General features: G+C 47.7%; 1 protein-coding gene across 1 annotated transcript; it reads left to right on the top strand.

Annotated features, from left to right (window-relative positions):
• Nucleotides 1–1160: 1160 nt before the first annotated feature.
• COPS9 (COP9 signalosome subunit 9) lies at nt 1161–6034 on the top strand. Its single transcript, XM_084780486.1, has 3 exons — nt 1161–1310; nt 3429–3501; nt 5721–6034. The coding sequence occupies exons 1-3, from the start codon at nt 1248–1250 to the stop codon at nt 5756–5758; spliced, it is 174 nt and encodes a 57-aa protein (XP_084636612.1). The 5' UTR covers nt 1161–1247; the 3' UTR covers nt 5759–6034.
• The last annotated feature ends 12696 nt before the right edge of the window (nt 6035–18730 follow it).

Below are 18730 nucleotides of genomic sequence, written 5' to 3'. Positions count from 1 at the left end.
GGGAGAGACCTGGCTCAACCACACCAGCGAACAGGGACTGACTGTCAAGGAGTAAGGTGGAGGTAGATGGGGAAATGACTCTGGGTACCACAGAGGTTTTGTTGAAGTCAGGGTCAGATGACATGGGCTGGGGAGAGTAGTAGTTGGGGAGCCCTATCTGACGTGGAGAGCAGGCAAGTGTCAGCTGGATTTCAGGCTTCTTGCTACAGTGACTTCACAGGGACACTTGTTAAACCTGGTTTTTACAAGGAGCTGCATAGATGTTCCTACGGGAACACCCAGGAGCCTCACTAGCATAGTTAGACTGTCAGAGCATCTCAGGCCCTCTCCCCCAGTGGTCCTTCTCCTACCCTTCCTCATCTCTTTTCTTTCATTCATTCTTTAAAAACCATGGTGCAAATAAGTAAATAAATATAAAAAAAATTAAAAACCATGGTACACCATAGCACCCTAAAATATATCACCCTAACCACCTCTCAGTGGTAAGTCCAGTGATATAATGGACACCCTACACACACACACACACACACACACACACACACACACACACACACACACACACACACCTTCTAGAACTTGTCACTTTACAGATCTGAAACTGTGTCCCCTGATCAACTGCCACCCCAAGCCTGGCTCCACCATTACACTGCGGCATTTCTAGGCGTTTGTCTAGGGTTCTAGGGACCTCCTCACACGAGTGGAGTTACAGCGTTTGTTTTTTATTTCAAATTAACAACATCCTCAGGGCTCGGCCATGCCCATAGGCTAAGAATACCTTCTTAGTTAAGACTCCACAAACTTTCCCACCGTGTGGACAAAGTCCATCTTGTCTGCGTTCACTCATCCGTGGGCACTGGGTTGTTTTCCTCCTCCTGGCTAAGGTGATCCTGCGTGTGCACCCACTACTTTTGGAATTTTGCTACCCCTAGCAGCGCCTGGGGTGGGGGTGGGGTCCAATAGCGCCACCTTCTCGCCAGCACGTTACTGCCTACGGTTTCTGCACAGTAGCCATTCTCTTAGTTTTGAACTGCATCCCTGCTGGTAAATGGACAATCTCTTTTCTCCACCGACCACTCGTGCTCGTAGGGTATTGGTGGTTCTTAACCGTTAATATGGATACAGCTCAGGTACCCAGCGGCTTACAGGGGTGCCATCGAGGCGCGGTCCTCCAGCGTCTAGACCTGCCCGGAGGAACGCCGGAAGTGGACCAGGTTGGCCGGAAGTGAGCGCAAAGCCACAGTCTGGAGATGAAGCCGGCTGTGGATGAGATGTTCCCCGAGGGCGCGGGACCCTACGTGGATCTGGATGAGGTGGGGCGGTGCGGAGCGAGGCGTGGGGTTGGGAGCACGATCCGCAAGCAGTCGCGGAAACCTACGCCTTCAGGGATTGAAAAACTGCGAGCGACTGGGGAACCGGGAGCTGACAGGGCCCAAAATTGTGTTATTTGAATTGCAGCGAGGAAGTAGGGTTTGCTTGCAGGCAATTATCTGATAGGGGCTCCTGTTAAATCTTCCCCAGCAGAGAAGGCCCGAGCGAGGCTAACGGACTGACAGGCTGCTAGCCGCTGGTCCCTAGCCACCAAGCCCTGAGAGAATGACAAGGGGTGGCGTGTGGTGTGCTTTGTGCTGGGACTCGGTTAAGTCGTTAGACGCACAGTTTTGGAGCGGTCTTGTGCTTTTGATCTTTGCCATGCCCACAGAGTGCTTTTATCTGATACAGGTGTTCCAGTGAGGTGGTTATACTCAGCGATGTCAGCTAGCTCTTGTATGTTAGCTTTCTGCTCCTCCTCAAAGTTCAGCGAATAGGGAGATGCTCGAATGCACACACACACACCCCCTGCCCCCCCCCCCCCCCCCCCGCTCTTAGAGATGTCAGCTGTGGCCAGAAGAGGCCGATTGCAAATCCTAAGTGTAATGGCAAGGGTGGAGGTGGGGTGCCCTACAGAAGTATCCATGGATTTTGTTGAGGCTCAAGAGAGGAGGTTCCCCTGAGCCATATGGTGAAGGATGCGACTGTCTTTGGGATGTGGATGAAGAGAGCCATAGGAGCAGAACTCGGAAAGAGTGATGCTCGCTGGCCCAGTGAAGGAAGGGCACGCCGTATAGTTTGTCTTAGTTCCGGTCTCTGTTGATGTGACAAAACATCATGACCAAAAAGCAAGTTGGGGAGGAAAGGGTTTATTCAATTTACACTTCCAGGTCATCATTGGAAGAAGTCAGGACAAGAACTTAAGCAGGCCTGGAACTTGGGGGCAGGAGCTGATGTAGAGTCCACCGAGGGGGTGCTGCTTACTGGTTTGCTCCCCATGGCTTGCCCAGCCTGCTTTCTTTTAGAACCCAGGACCACCAGCCCAGGGTGGTTCCACCCACCATGGCTGGACCTGCCTCCAATTGATCACTAATTGAGAAAATGCCTTACAGCTGGATCTCATGGAGGCATTTTCTTAGCTGAGGTTCCTTCCTCTCTGATGACTCTTGCTTGGGTCGAGTTGACACACAAAACCAGCCAGTGCATAGTTGAACATGGAGGGGCAGGATCAGGCAGGGCCCCGTCATGAAGCCTGCAGAATGGTGGGCTCTGTGATCCACTGCTAAGGCAATTGCGCAAAGCCTCAGCTCCACAGTCAGGTACCGTGAGGGCATCACAGTCAGGAGAGACAAGAGGAACTTCCTGTGGGGTTTGGTCCTATAGAGGGTTTGGAAGAGGACTGGCAACATGAAGAAGGAATACTTGAAGAGAGTCTGAGTGAGGCAGGTGAAGACAGGAGGAGCTGAGCCAGGATTTCAGAGCAGAGTCTGTGGAACTTACTGTGGGGCTGGGGAGGCAGAGCGTGCAGAGAGCTATTTCAGAGAATACAGGAGGTGTTCCGCTACTTTGACATCCAGAGGAAGGTTGAATCTTGGAGACGTGGAGCCCTGGCAGAAAGAGGTCTGGACCAATTGTCCAGTGTGCTGCCACCACAGGTCTCTGCTTCCACCATTTCTGGGTGACTAAATGGCACAAAGTCCCAAAAGCATCCTATCTCACAGATTGGGTGTGGCCTGGTTCCACCACCGCCATAAGGTGGACCTCCCCAGCTTCCCAGGGGGCATGGCTGCATTCTCAGAAGAAGGGAGGGTCTAGAGCAGACATCACACTTCTGTGTCCTCTGGCACTGCCCAGGAAGGCATTAAAGATTCCAGCAAGAAAGTACTACACAACACAAGGTAATGCCAAGGAAAACTCAGGACCTTGAGAGACCTTTACAATCATTTGCTTGGCTTCCTCATTCACACTACTGCCTTTGTCTGGAAAATTCTGGCTCTAACTTGAGCATTCTTCCTGTCACCCAGTGTTCTGTTCCAGGGAGGTGGGAAGGGTATGGTAATGACTCTGCCACCTGCTTCTGGAAAACAAACCCGTGGAATGACCTTCCATTTATTCTCCAGGCTGGAGGTAGCACCGGGCTCTTGATGGACTTGGCAGCCAATGAAAAGGCAGTTCATGCAGACTTTTTTAATGGTGAGTATGCCAGGATCGGGTGCCAGGCTTACTCCACGTTTCCTCAGCAGTGGGCAGCTATGTGTCATGGGTAATTTGGATCATGGAACACTGTAGCCCAGACCTTGTGCCCTTCTCAGTACTATGCCAGGGGCATGGAATAATCACACTGGCAGTTAGCTCTGGTCGTCAGCTGTATTTAAAGAGAAAAACAGGAAATAAATCTCTCTCCAGTTCACTAGCCAAGGTTGAATTTGAGCCCTGGTGTGGCTAGCATATGCAACAGACGCATTGGTTATGGCCTGTCTCCCTGACGTGGGCCTAGAGAGCTGCATGGCTCTGTCTTGCTTTACTCTCTGCCGATGCTGGGTTGTTTCTGGCTTTGCTGGGCCACACCTGTTTGCCTGCCTGGCCTCTAACGCCGTCTTTGCAGAGTAAGAGCTGTGCTCTGCATCAGCCCACCCTGAGCAAAGTCAGGACTTCCATCTCCTAGCTAAGGGAGTTCTTGGTTAGACTGTTTACCAGAGAGACAGTGAAGGCCAACGGTAAGATTTCCAGGCAAGTGACAGGGTGTGCTTGTTACTTCTTGTTCTCATGATTTCTGGAGGCCTCCTTCCTACTGGTTAAGCCTTACATTGCGTTCAAATAGCACTTGGGAATTTTGGATAAGTTCCCTCCCCAGAGGGCTGTGGTGTGTTCCTCCCACCTAGACTCTGTGGTGCACGACTCCAGTGACTAATCATGCCGTGTTGACTTCTGACTGCCAAGGGTCCCCCTGAAGTTCTGAACCTAGGTGGGCTTTGGGGCTCATTGGCAAGTGGCTGATGCTTGAGTGGGGAAGGCATCTGTCAGGTGGGTGTGTCCCTTCCAGGACACTTGCTTCTCCTCGGCTGGGAGAGCCGGGCTGGGGCTTAACACTGGGGCCTTTGAAGTCCGGTCTCTAAGTTGTGTTCAGGGCTACCGACTGCTTCCCAGCGCAGCCTGGCAGCACCCGGCAGGGCTCGGACTGTTAAAGTAGGACGCCTTCAGAGTCTCTTTTGTCTCTGTCAGCTCACGGTACTTGTTCACTGCATGCGGTTCTATAGACAGCAAGTGGCCTGGCCTACACTGTTAGGGCGCGCGCCCGGTAACATGGCAGCACACACCCGTCTCCCTTCCTGCCTACTCACAGTCTGAGCTGAGGAGAGCGCATGCTGCCTGCAGTCTGTGCCAAACCCGGTGCTTAGGAAGCCGTTCATGTGCGAGGCCCATGAGACCCTTGGCCAGGGATTTCACCAAGGCCTTCCAGCTCCTCAAGCAGATGGGCTCCGGGGTGTTTGTCTAGTGGGTAGTGAGTGGGTCCTAACTGTGGATCGGACACTTTCCCTTCCCTTGCTGTGGTGTAGAAGTAGTGGGGGATGTAGACAGGCTGCAGAGGAGAGCCCTGACAAGCTGGCCGATACTGTCTAGATTACTGTCATATGGAGGTGTCTCTGGGTGACAGGCATGGCGTCTGGGCAGTAATCACCTAGAGAAACAGTAGTTCACACAGAGGTCAGCAGGCAGGGAGAGTGGAGCAATCCTTCTGCATGGGCAGGGCTGCACTGTGGACCTTTGCCCGGAAAGGGCTGTGTGGGGCTACAGGAGGCTCCCTTCCCTTCTACTGTGGCCACCGAGGAGATGAACTCTCCATGTATGGGTGGGCATGACTCCTTTCCCATCCTTCAAGTGACACTGGAACAGAAGAAATGGTGACCATGGCCGTGGGCACCAATGGCATGTTTGAATGTTGACTGTAAAGTACACTCTGGCTATAGCAGGCTGTCCCTGTGTGTCTGCAGCCTGACTTGCCCATGCTCTCCAAGGCCCTCCTCTCAGGGGCTCAGTCCTGCCAACTCCCCCCCTCCCCCCCCCCCCCCCCGCCCATTCCGCATACTTCCACTCTCCTGGCGCACGGATGGCACTGGTGTCCTCATGCTCAGTGTGGCCACCGAGCTGCAAAGTGTTGCCCGCGTGTCCACAGCACCCCCCATGTGCTTTACTAAAAAATGCCTTTAAGAACACACTGCACAATACTGTCCCCCAGCGATAGTCCCATCTGCTCCTTCCCGCTGGATAAGGTCAAGTCTGCTTGGGGAGCCCTTTACCAGCTTACACTGTTGACCACTTTCCTGCCTTCCGAGCCATCATCAGATCCATCCGAAGCCCTTTTCTCACTTGTTTGTCCTGTGCCAGTAATGTGTTAATTTTTGTTTTCATAGATTTTGAAGATCTCTTTGATGACGATGACGTCCAGTGAGGCCGTCCAGTCATGCATGCTCCACATTTGTGATGTGACTGTAGAGACCTTGTGACGATCACTTGAAGTCAGAACCTGGTCAACCAAGGGAGGGGACTGTCTGAACCAACTGGGCGCTGATGTCTCTGAGGATGCCAGCCCTTTGTACTTGTTTAAATTTAAAAAAAGAGCACCCTAACATTCAGGGCAATTTTAATTCTCGTGCTTTTAGATGAATGTTGGGATCTCCCCTCCCCCGTATGCGAACACAGGAATAAACCAAGTCACCACAGCAAACGGCATGCTACTTTCAGTGTGCAGCGACTGGGATGTGCGGTCTGCCTCAGTGGTGGGCTGTGCAGGTGTGTGCAGATGCCTGCCAGAGCACCAGGAAGACCCGACTAAAGGTTCCTTTGCCCTGTGGCTCAAGACCCACTGCACACTGCATTGGGTGGAACATCTCTCCAGCCTCCTTATCAGAGCTGCTGCTATTGCAAGACGCCAGGTGCTGGTCCTTCTCAAAGGAGGGTATAGCATCTGTAGGGGATGGCTTTAAAAATTTCTTAGTAGCCAAAGTCACAAATGGCTGAGACAGCTAAGATCGCTATTTTGTATCCGTCTCATGGTGAAGGCTGTTCTGTTTCCTTACTGCTAGGCTAGGGTGCTGGTGGCTGCAGTGTCTTGTGGTTTTGGGATCCCCAGTCCTCAGCAGGTGGGAAAGCTCCAGTGAAGTAAAGCCAGCTGTGCAGCAGCTGCTCACTGTGCAAAGAACCTTGTAACCCTGAGTGTGGCCCAGAGATTAGAGCTGGGAACCCCACTGCTGCATCTGCTGCGTACCTGGGAGCCTGCGTGTACTCTGTGGTGTCCGCCTTTCCCTTCACAAAACCCCTGCAGCTCCTTCAGTACTGAGGAGAAGAGGAGCCTCCTCATCTCTGACCTGTCAGAGAACTCCATGTGAAAGTCACTTTAGCTTATGTCCTGCCTGCTGGCTTCTGATACTTCCAGTGACACAGTTTGAAGGAGAGTATGCCCCAGGGGGGACACTTGGGGACACTTCTGATCGGCCTGCCTTCTGTCAGGTCACATAGTCTCACAGCTAGCCAACAGTGGCCATGCTTCTGCTGTGGGAAATGGAAGTGCCAATCTTCTGTGAGAGGACCTTTGCTTACCCAGGGCAGGGAACAGCGGGGACCCCACACAGTGACAGCCATAATTTATTTGGAGAATGTTTTCTGCCAGCCAAGAGTCTTGTCCTTGTTCAGCCCCTGACTGAGGGGAGTGTGCTAAGGAAGTCCTGAGTGGGTTGTATGAAACAGCAGTGGAGAGCAACACTCGTTTGGTGGCTCGGTATATGTGTAAGGACTTTAGAGGAGGCGCTTCCTTCCCTGACTTGATGTTTCTTCCTGGGTTGAGTGAAAGCACCCATCTCCCTGCGGTCATCACACGAGGATTGCCACCAGCTGTGTGGAAAGGCCAACGCGTCACCTAGAAACACAGAGTACTAGGGAGGGGAGAGAAGCCTCTGTTTGTTTTCGTTTTTGTTTCTGAGACAGGGTTTCACTACATGTGCCTGGCTGTCCTAGAACTTGCTGTGTATACCAGGCAGGCCACAGCCTCATGGAGATCTGCCTCCTGAACTCTGGGACTGAAGGTGTGTGCTACCACATCCAGCAAGCATCCATGTTTGTGCCAAACCAAAACCCAGCTGCTCTACTAACATAAGCCATGTTTTTAGAACAGGGCCCTTACTGGTTTTTAGGAATTTGACTGCTGTGATTACTGCTGGGAGCCAAGGAGGGGAGATGTTAAAAGAACTCTCAAAACAAACAAACAAACAAAAAAACCAAAACAACCCTTTGTCCTCCAGGGGCCAAAGCTGGGCGTTCAGGAGCTGTGTTGTCCTTTATCCACCTTGACTCACACTCCCCCAAGCATCAGCTGAGGTCAGTTGAGCTTCCCACTTCAGCCACACTCCTCTCCAGGGAACAGGATCAGGCCCACGAGGCACCATGGACCCTGTATCAGAAGCATCCAGCCCCGGGTCAGCTATTACAGGCCTTCGGGGCTACACCGTAGGCTCTATGAATAATGGTTCCTTGATGAACCAGGTGCAGTTAAAATGGCTGCTGGGTGACTATGGAGCAGAGTCAGTGTTGTGAGCTGTGAGGCTGTCACCCCAGCAAAGGCAGCAGCAGTGAAGTCATGCGCAGTCTCTGTGTTTGAGAGATGATGCCCTTGTCCCTTGTCCCCAGCATCAGGCTGGCCATGTGACACATGGAAGATTCGCAGCATGTGTCTGCTAAATGTAACCAAACAACAGCATGCCTGATGTGCTTGGGATTGGCAAACCACGTCCTAGGGCCTGAGGAGAGACGCCAAGCCTTGTCTCAGCAAAAGCCCTGATTCCATTTGTAGAAGCTCTATTTCTGTCACCTCCCAAAGGCTCTGCCTCCTAATACATCCCGGGGTCGAGGTGGAACACAACAGTAGACAGTACAGCTTGGAACTGGAGAATGTACAGACACAAGCCTGAAGCCGGACAGCCTGACACCAACATAAAGGGGACAAGGAACCTAACACATCTGTAGTGTGCTGCCTGGTCCAGGATGTGTGTGAGATGGGGGATGGGGTGGGAGAAAGATCCTGGAACTCAATGCTGGGTCAAAGCCCAACTGCCCCCGTGGTCTGAAGCTGGCCTGTCCTCTGAGCCATCAGGTAGCAGCATCTTCCTTGTGACCACAAGGAGACTCAGGAAATCACTCAGGTAGCATTCAGCAGCCTCTTGCACGTGGCAGCCAGGCACTGGGCGACAGTACCTGCTTTTCAGCACATTTGTGTTTACGTGTTTCAAGAACTCTGCTTACCATTGGCACCCTGTAAGCTCCGAACTCTCAAATCCTTGTCCTTGCAGACTGACTTGCATTTGGCCCAGGTTGCCCAGGGTCTGAGGTGTCAGGCCCCTCACTGTGTTCTCTCTCCTCAGAGGCCATCAGCGAGGCCAGGTGGTGGCTGGAAGTTACTCTGGAAGCAGGCCAGACAGAGCCAGAGTGCAATAGTCTAGAAAAGTGTGCTTACAATGGCACTGCAAACTGTTCAGAGGAGTTTCCAGAACAGCCTGTCCGTAAGGCAGATAACTTATAGAAACAGCTGGTAAAATGTCAGTCAAGCCAACAAGATGTAAACCTAAGAAGAAGAAACCCCGTCCACTGTGGGTGGGGCAGAGGGGCGCCAGGAAGATGATGGCACGAGTCTGATCCCGCACCTGCGCATCAGAAGCCCAGGGCCGAGAGATGGACACCAATACTATTACAGGAAGACACTCTAGTCCAGTGGTTCTCAACCTGCCTAGTGCTGTGGCCCTTTAATATGGTTCTTTGTGTGGTGACCGCCAACCGTAAAACTTTGTTGCTTTTCATAACTATAATTTTGCTACTGCTATGAGTTGTTATGTAATATCTGATATACAGGATGTCTGATATGTGACTCCCCCCAAAGGGATCATGACCCGGAGACACTGTCAAGAGAACAAAGCGACAGCCTACAGACTGGGAAAAGATCTTCACCAACTCGTCATCTGACAAAGATCTAATATCCAGAACTCAAGAAATTGAACACCACCAAACCAAATAACTCAATTGAGAAATGGGGCTTGGAACTAAACAGAGAATTCTCAACAGAGGAATATCAAATGGCTGAGAAACACTTAAAGAAATGCTCAACCTCCTTAGTAATCAGGGAAATGTAAATCAAAACAACTCTGAGATTCCATCTTACACCCATCAGAATGGCTAAGATAAAAAATTCAAGCGACAGCACATGCTGGCGAGGTTGTGGAGAGAGAGGAACACTCCTTCATTACTGGTGGGAATGCAAACTAGTACAGCTACTTTGGAAATCTATCTGGTGCTATCTCAGAAAACTGGGAATAGGGCTTCCTCAAGACCCAGCTATTCCACTCCTTGGAATATACCCAGAAGATGCTCCAGCACACAAGAAAATTTGCTCAACCATGTTCATAGCAGCCTTATTCATAATAGCCAGAACATGGAAACAGCCTAAGTGTCCCTCAGTAGAAGAATGGATAAAGAAACTGTGGTACATATACACTATGGAATACTACTCAGCTATTAAAAACAAGGAATTCCGAAATTTGTGGACAAATGGATTGAGCTAGAAAAGATCATAATGAGTGAGTTAACCCAGAAGCAGAAAGACTCAAATGGTATATACTCACTTATATCTGCATACTAGCTCAAGGGGCATGTCCCATGAAAGCTTTCACTTACCAGGAAACTGGGACAGAGGGGAGGACATCCTATTGGGACTCTAGATGAGAGAAGCATGGGAGAATAGCAAAGTAGAAGGATCCAGAGGGTCCTAGAAACCTACAAGTAGAACATTATGATAGGCAGATTTGGGCCCAGGGGGTCCCGCTCAAACTAAGGTACCAGCCAAGGACAATACAGGCGGTAAACTTTAAACCCCTACCCAGATCTAGCCAATGGACAGAACATTCTCCACAGTTGAGTGGAGAGTGGGGTATGACTTTCACACGAACTCTGGTGCCTCATATTTGACCATGTCCCCTGGAGGGGGAGACCTGGTGGCACTCAGAGGAAGGACAGCAGGTTACCAAGAAGAGACTTGATACCCTATGAGCATTTACAGGGGGAGGAAATCCCCCTCAGGAACAGTCATAGGGGAGGGAAATAAGGGAAAAATGGGAGGGAGGGAAGAATGGGAGGATACAAGGGATGGGATAACCATTGAGATGTAACAAGAATAAATTAATAAAAAATTAAAAAAAAAAGAGATCATGACCCACAGGCTAATAACCACCGCTCTAGTGTCCTTATCACAAGTGAGATCGATACACTTGGGAGGCATGCACAGGGCATCCCATACAACAGCTATAGACACACCCAGCCCTGCCCCATGCTGAGGGAAGTGCCTTCTGTTGGTCTGTGTGGAAGCCGCATGGCCACAGTGATGGACACCAGAGGTGCATATGCATTGACCCAGCAGCGCAGTGGAGGGCATTTCCAGAGTGTTTACACAACACAGTGTGGGACCACAATGAATGGCCAGTATAGGGAGGTGATCCATGGCCACCCCCACACCCTGCACTTAATGAACAGTAAGCTAGACCTCTCACCTTAGCACAGGGGACTCCCGGGCCCTATGGGTGGGAAGGATGGAATATAGCAAGAAATGTATTAAATGACATTTTTACCTGTTTACATGTACAAAAAATATACACTGGGTGTAAATGCTTTTTAGGTAAACATATATGATGTATACATATATACAAAATTCATCTCCTACACAGCCCATGTTAGTCCATGGGATGTGAACACAAACACCTTCACATGTGATTATATGTGAATGTGTATACCAATGTTCTTAAAAGGTCATGCTTTCAGCTCTGTGAGGAAGCATGTGCAAATCCAGTGTGTCAGGCATAAGGACTGGAGCTCAGAGAGCCAGCCAGGTGCTGGCCCCACCTGGGACGGAGCTCTTGCAGGTGGCTCCATGCAAGCAGAAGAAAGGAGCCTTAGGAGGTGGTGCTTAGGCCAGAGGGAGGGAGGAGGATGGAAAGCCGAGGTGGGTGGCCACATGGAGTATGCCAGGCAGGCCTAGGTAGAGGCTGGCACCCTGGATGCTTTTCTTCCCAGCCCTGGGCTGGAATCATACTCCATTTTCGGGGGCGGGGAGGAGGGAACAAAAAAGGAAGGCTGATCATTGGGGACACGTCGGTTAACTAGTATATCATTTGAAAGAGTGAGTGACTTCATGGCTTCGCCCTCACAGGAACTTGAAGAGTTAGGTTTGAACAGGTATGTTTGCTCTGCAAGTATGCATATCCGCTTTCCTAGCCAATTTTGTCTGGATGATCTTGTTATTGCCCTGGAAGCACCTACAAAGGGGGGAGTTCCTCTAAAAAGCAGGTGCACTAGATCCTTTCGGAATCTTCCCTGAACTTGGTGGTGTCTTTTCTGTTCACATTGTGGAGATATCGAGCTGAATTTCTAAACTACAGGTCTGCAGATTGGGGCTTTCTGTCTCAGGACCGGGGATATTTGGTCAGGTCAGCAGTCCTTGGTTGGGTGTTTTGTTTTGCTTAGTTTTTGCTTTTGTCTATTTTATCTTCAAATTTTTATTTTGCTGAGACTTAATTTATACTGTTATTTGTAAAGCTCAACCTTGTGTCCCCAACTGTGCCCAGTGCAGTTACATAAACATTGGAGAAGCCTGTAAGAACTCTCGCTGAGACAGGAAAACCACAAGACCTGCCATGAAAGTAACATTTGGTGCAATTACATATTTGCTTTTTAAACATCTTACTGATGATCATGGTCCCAAAAGATGTCATTCACTGTAAGCCAGTGTTGAGCCTAGCATTTATCTTAAGAGCATTCTGAGGAAGGGCACAGTGGGCTCACTTTGCAGATGGGCAAGCCGAGCTCACAGGGTCGGGTGGGCACCCAGCACTGAGGGGAGCAGCAGGATAGACTTTGGCTTTGATCGCAACGTCCTGGTTCTGTGGGAGACACAGGGTCTGATCTCAGTGACCTGGAGCAGAGTATCTGCCTTCTCTCCCTGTACTCTGCTGTCTGCACTGAGGGTGACAACTGCAATACAGACCTCAAGACACTGACAATTTCTGCCCAGCTAAATACTCAAGGAAATGGGCAAGCTAAGACTCTGAAGAGATGTTCACAGTCCAAGCCGTGTCTGACTTCCCTTGTCAAGAACAGTTTGTCTATATCAAGAACTATAAATGAAGAGTAAGTATGTCCAATCTAATGAAAATGTGGCAAAAGATGTTTTGTGTATAGCTCTTTTATATTTATAACTCCATATAACTGGCCAGAGGGGGCTGGAGAGATGGCTCAGTGGCTAAGGGCACTGCCTGCTCTTCCAAAGGTCCTGAGTTCAATTCCCAGCAACCACATGGTGGTTCACAACCATCTGTGTATGATCTGATGCCCTCTTCTGGCCTACAGGTGTACATGCAGGCAGAGCACTGTATAAATAATTAATAAATAAATTGATTAAAAAAAAACTGGCCAGAGATGGCTAAGTGATGTCCAGACCCATCAGCTATTAGCAAAATGCAAACTGAATTGACAATGAAGGTCTAGTCTGTGTTGATTTCCACAACCTAAGCGTAAAGTTAAAAAGATGGCACCAAATACCAGGATGCTGGAGTCACCCTGGAACTTCGTGACTGGCAGGAATTTCATGTGATAAGACCACATTGAGAAAACTTTCAGATTCTTAAACTATATAATCCACAGGACACTTTTACCGAAACCCCACTTTTAGGTATTTTCTCTAGAGAAATGAAGAATGTCTGCACCACCAAGACTTTTCCAGGGTGCTCAGCAGCATAAATAGGGAATTCTGAACAACCACAACTACAACCACAACAAAGCTGGGGTCAAGTGGCTTTTGATGTAGGTGCTCAGGAAATTCAACAGCCTTTTCGACAGATGTGCTTAAACTAAATATTTACTTGGAGGTACTGTCTCCAGCCCTTTCCTCACACTGAGTGTAAAAATTAATTTGAGTGGATCATTGATGTAAAGCTCTATTACTAAGACAAAACAAAATAAACAAAAAATCCAAACAACCAAAAACAAACAAAAAGTAGAGCTTCATAGCTGTCCTAGCAGTAGGCAAGGTTTCAGGACTGGAAACCAAAGACTATGAAAAAACAAGTTATCACAATCTAATAATGCCCCTCGAAGAACACACACTAACCTGAGTTTGACTCTAGAAAGGGCCCTGTGCATGAGTCCTTAGGTAAAGAGCCCCAGCGGAGCTTGGTAGTAAAGAAGCCCAGACCTAACGTAGCATGTGCTCTGGAGCGGCCAGTCACAGGTAGCCAGCCACGCTCAGATGGCCGTGCCCATCAGAGAGCAGGCAGGTTCTCGAACTTCTCCTGCTTTCTGACTATGACAGTGCATTGCCACAGTTGTAGCTCTCGGGGCTGTTCTGGATCTGAGGGCTTCCCCTGTGCAAACTGGGTTTTGCTCAGTTAACTTCAGCTTGTTTGAAGAAAACTATTGTAGTATATATTATCCGTAAGATAGCCAAATTTTTCATTGTGACAGTTCTAAATGTTTGGGGGTATGTGATGCCACTGGAACTCACTTTCCTGGGATTGTACAAATGTATACTCACTCAGAGATAGGATTTACCAGGTTCTTACAGAGCCAGGCACACCACAACAGGGTAGCAGTTTTACTCCTAGATACTTATTGAAGAAAAATGGAAACATTGTCATAAACGCTTACAGGTAACATTCCCTACTTCATTAATGTCTAAAACTGAAAATCTGTCCACCACAGACAGAGACATACCTAAATTTAAAATATGCTATAGCTATACAATGAAGTAGTAAATACAAACAGGCTCAGACTACCTATACACACACACACACACACACACACACACACACACACACACACAGAGTACCACCTCACAGCCCAATGCACCAGACAATAGATCCAAATGTGAGAAAGCAGAGATTGAAGTAGATTATGTTGGAGGCTTAAAATCTAGAGGAATTCACTTTACTGTACTTCAGACTTGCTTGAAGCTGGCCACCTTGTCTTCCATTTTTGTCACTCTTGGACCTCTGCCTGCCTAGCTTGGAAGGACAGATGGCTTTTCCTGTTTACAAGCCCACAGCCAGTGAGCAACTTTATTCGGGATGAGCCATACCTTGTGTCTGATCTAGACCTGATTTAGGGACGCATAGATGAGATGACGGAGCTGATGCTGGACTAGATTAAAATCTTAGATATTTTTGATGGGGCTAGTGTCATATGCAAATGGGAAAGACAGAAGTTTAGAGTGGCCAAGGTGGGGTGCTATGGGCAAGACAGTGTTTCCCCTTCACCAAAGTCTTACTCTGTAGTCTGCACCCCTGGTGCCCTAGAAAGTAGCAGGTTTAACCCTTGAGACAGGACCTTAAGTCAGTCATTAAGGCAAATTGAGGTTGCATGAATGGGTCAATTCAACATTGCTGCTATCCTCATAAGAGGACACCAGGCCATAATACAGGGCTAATGATCTACACTCCGAGGAAAGACCTCAGAAGAAAGCAGAGCACCTCAGCTGTAGATGTCAGGCTCCCAGAGCTCTGAGCAGTTTTTGTTGTTTCACACGCAAGTTGTTTGTCTGATGAATGCCCTGGGGGAATGCTTCAGTTGCTGTGGCATTCAGAGAGGCCACGGCGGGCAGGGAGGCTGGGAGAGATCACACACCACCTTTGTCCAGGATCCATTCACAGCCAAACTGGGAAGCTCTCGAATACGGGCATCTTCCTGCCAAGCAGGCACATTCGTCCCCTCATTCTGATCTTTGGAAGGAGGATTTCATTGGTTCTTCTATTGTTTTTTAAATGTACATTGGCATTCTGCCTGCACATCTGTGAGGGTGTAGGGTCCTCTGGGACTGGAAGTATAGACAATTGTGAGCCACCATGTGGGTGCTCGGAATTGAACCTGGGTCCTCTGTAAGAACAGCCAGTGCTCTTAACCACTTAGCAAGTCATCTCTCCAGCTCCCTCACTGGTTATTATTAAAGCTAAACACTGCAGTGGTATTTTAGATATTGTGTTCAGTTCTTAATGGTAGTGTAGATAGTGCCATGGAATTTCATAGTTGGGTTATTCATGACTTGGAACCTCACCCATGACCTCTTTCTGTACCTCTTAACCCTTCTTTGTCTTCCATACATATGATTTCTAAATACTTTACACTGTTACTTTTATTCGTAAGCATTGAAAGTTTATATTGTACTTTGTCTCAAAAATCCAATACTGAATTATAAAACAGACAAGGTAGCCTGATAAAATAATATATAGACTCTAGAAATGGGCTGTGTATACAGGGACTCTTGGTTTATGGCAGGTCACACTGTACAACACTGGGAAATATATTTAAAACAGTCAGTGTGGAATGTTCTGGAAAAACCCAGTTTTAGTGTGTAAGAACTGGCTGTAGGTTGCCAGGAGATTGAAGAAAGGCTTATATTACAAAGTACCAGGTAGTGAAGTTGCTGTTAGGAGCAAAACACCTGGCTGTCCTCTGTTTGGGCAATAAGAGGGCTCCTATAATGGCTGCAACAAATGTGACTCAACCCAGGATGACAAATCCCTCCCACCACAAGTACCAGATTCTGTATCATGCGGCCACACATACCAGTCTCACCATTTCATCTGTTTATACTCAGCTGGCAAAGTGCGTGGGGACACGCCAGTCATGGTTCAGGATGACGAGCTCCTTACAGATAGACAAAGACAACAAAATTTAATGCTTAAAATTAACTCTAAGTATATAGATACCAAAATGAAAGAGCGAGCAAAGAAAAAAACATATGGAATACAAAAAAATATTCCTTGAAATCAAGTGGAGACAAATACTCTTTCAAGATGCCAGAATTCAGTAATCTTGGAGGAAAAGACGAAACTGAGTTTAAGCTATCTGAAATGTTCACTGAAATGTAAAACAAACAAGGAAACAAACAAACAACTAGTATTAATGTGAAAGCTATAAAATGGGAAAAGATTAGCAAATTCTGAAACAATAGAATGTTTATATACAGAACATGTAAAGAATTTTTACAATAAATATGAAAAAGAAAGGCAATACAGTAGAAGAGTTAGACATGCCACATATATGTTCTCCAAATAGCCAAATTCCTACAAATATGTGGAAAGCTGTCTAAAGTCACTGACCATGGGAGAAAGGACAGTCAACATGGTGACATACCCACTATGCACCCAACTGGATGAAACTTATTGAACAGACAAGACAGTGTGCTTGTTCACAGTGGTGTCCAGCACAAAACTATTCACTGGACCAAAACTGCCTCACATTTTAGAAGAGCTGTTTGGCATGATTTGCTCGGTTCCTGACAAGAACTTCATGAAGGCATCTATCTCATACACACACACACACACACACACACACACACACACACACACACACAATGTGTAAAGAATGTAGAATTGGGACGGGCAAGCTGAACAGTACAAAGGAACAAGGCAGATGTACACAGAGAAGAGAGCTAAGCAGAACAGAGTTCAGCCCTGAGGCTCCCTGGAGGGATGAGAGGAAGCGGTGGCCCTGGTGAAGAGACTGGCTGTTGTACTCATGTGACAGGCCCAGGGCTAGCACAAGTCTAGAATCCAGCCATGTGTTTTGCTGAGACCATGACGTCTTTGGTAGAGTGGGTCTGTGGTGGAGAGGAGTCTCCGTAGCTCGGCGCTGTGGCGGGATGCCATCCTAGTGAAGGATCGATCCTAGGGCCAGTAGCAGGTGGAATTCAGGCTCCCTGACTTGTAAGTGTCCCCTATTCTCAGGGGACTCCAGGGCAGCTTGGTTTTAAACAACAGATTCTCTGAACACTTGGTAGGCACCCCAGACCTCAAGCTAAAGCGTTATCTACCCTTGCAGGGGGAGGGGGCGGGGGGCATGGCTCAACATGGGAAAGCAGCTCGCCCATAGACTGCAAAGTCAAGTGTGGCTAGCAAACTCTCCTGGTCCACAAAGAAGGGAATCCACTAGAGTGAAGACAGCTCTGACAGATGTCCAGCATTGATCTATTAGAGACTTGGCACCAGCATAGGTCACAGGGAAGATAAGAGTCCCCATGTTCAGCTGACCCTGTCACCTGTATGTGCCTGGCATTACTCAGTTTCCAAGAATACAGGGGAAAGGCTGCCCAAGCTCGTCATCTTTGTCTATCTTTCATTTTATCCCCAACTCTCTCTCTTTTCTTTTCATGATATTATACTAGCATTTACCTTATCACATTTCTAAAGAAAAATGTGTTTTTATTCTGCTTTATGTAATTTTTACACACTTTCTACCATTGCCTATCTTTTGTCTCTTGCCTTCTTTTACTGGCCTCATGTTTCCATGTTTTCCTTTCTACTATACTTTTAAAAGCATTTTGACTTTTTCTTAATTTTAAAAGGCTTTTATGTGTTACCCATGATGCCTCAACCTCAGCATTTAGGTGCCTGAGGCAGGAGGCTAATTAAAGCTTATCTCTGTAATTAGCTAAACTATTACCTAGCACGACCACAAGCTTGATCATTTATAGGTAACTAACTATTTGCATTTCTTAAATATCCTAAACAGTTCGTAATAGTAGCTTTGAAGGACTAGAGCTTTATATAACATTTTAAATGTGTTGTATATGTACAATACCTTAAACAAGAGTTGAAATATATATATTATGTTGTAGCAAAATATAACCTCAAATTTCTATCAATATACAATAACCCACGCCAATGTAAAATATTTGAGACTTATTGTTGCTTTCTTAGTCTAAAAATAGATACAATAACCTACCTTTCCTTTTGCTTATGTCTCTGTATCTCTTCTTTTTAACTTTTCATTTTCTATCCTTTCTTTTCACCCCCTAATACTAGATAGGAGAAAAAGAAGGATAGAGAGAAGAAAGAGAAAGAGATGCCTGAATCTAACCTCCTTTACTTTGTTTCCTCCCTGGCCATGACCAATAATAATATAACCAATCCCACTAAATGACAATAGACATCCATAACCCAGCAAGTGACCAATAATCACCCACTCCACCTCTCAGGAGTGAGGGTGCCATTCTCTTTAAATTGCTTCCTGCTGTCTGGGAGTGAAGGCATCTTTTTAGGGGCCCTAAGAAAATCGAGAAGTCCTGGGTTATGTCATTTGCTGTCCAGTCTCTGTGTGGTAGGAAAGTGCAGGGCTTAACTGAAGTCCGGGCTGAAGCAGTCTGTGAGGCTGGGCCATTTGAATCAGCCGCTTTGAAATTGTCCTGGAAGTAACTTAGGAAATCACAACTGGGGCAGTCTATGAGGCTGGATCACCTGGGATACTTGCTTTATCTTCATTGGTGTCTGGTCCTTTTGCTCTGAAAACACACAAACTTAAAAATAACATACACTTCTGTATTAATACATGAGTGCATGAA

The sequence above is a fragment of the Acomys minous genome (assembly GCF_964271855.1).
Source record: "Acomys minous genome assembly, chromosome: 4".
In the NCBI taxonomy this organism is placed as follows: Eukaryota; Metazoa; Chordata; class Mammalia; order Rodentia; family Muridae; genus Acomys; species Acomys minous.
The sequence above is the reverse complement of the archived record's forward strand: the minus strand, read 5'-3'. Positions and strand labels throughout refer to the sequence as shown.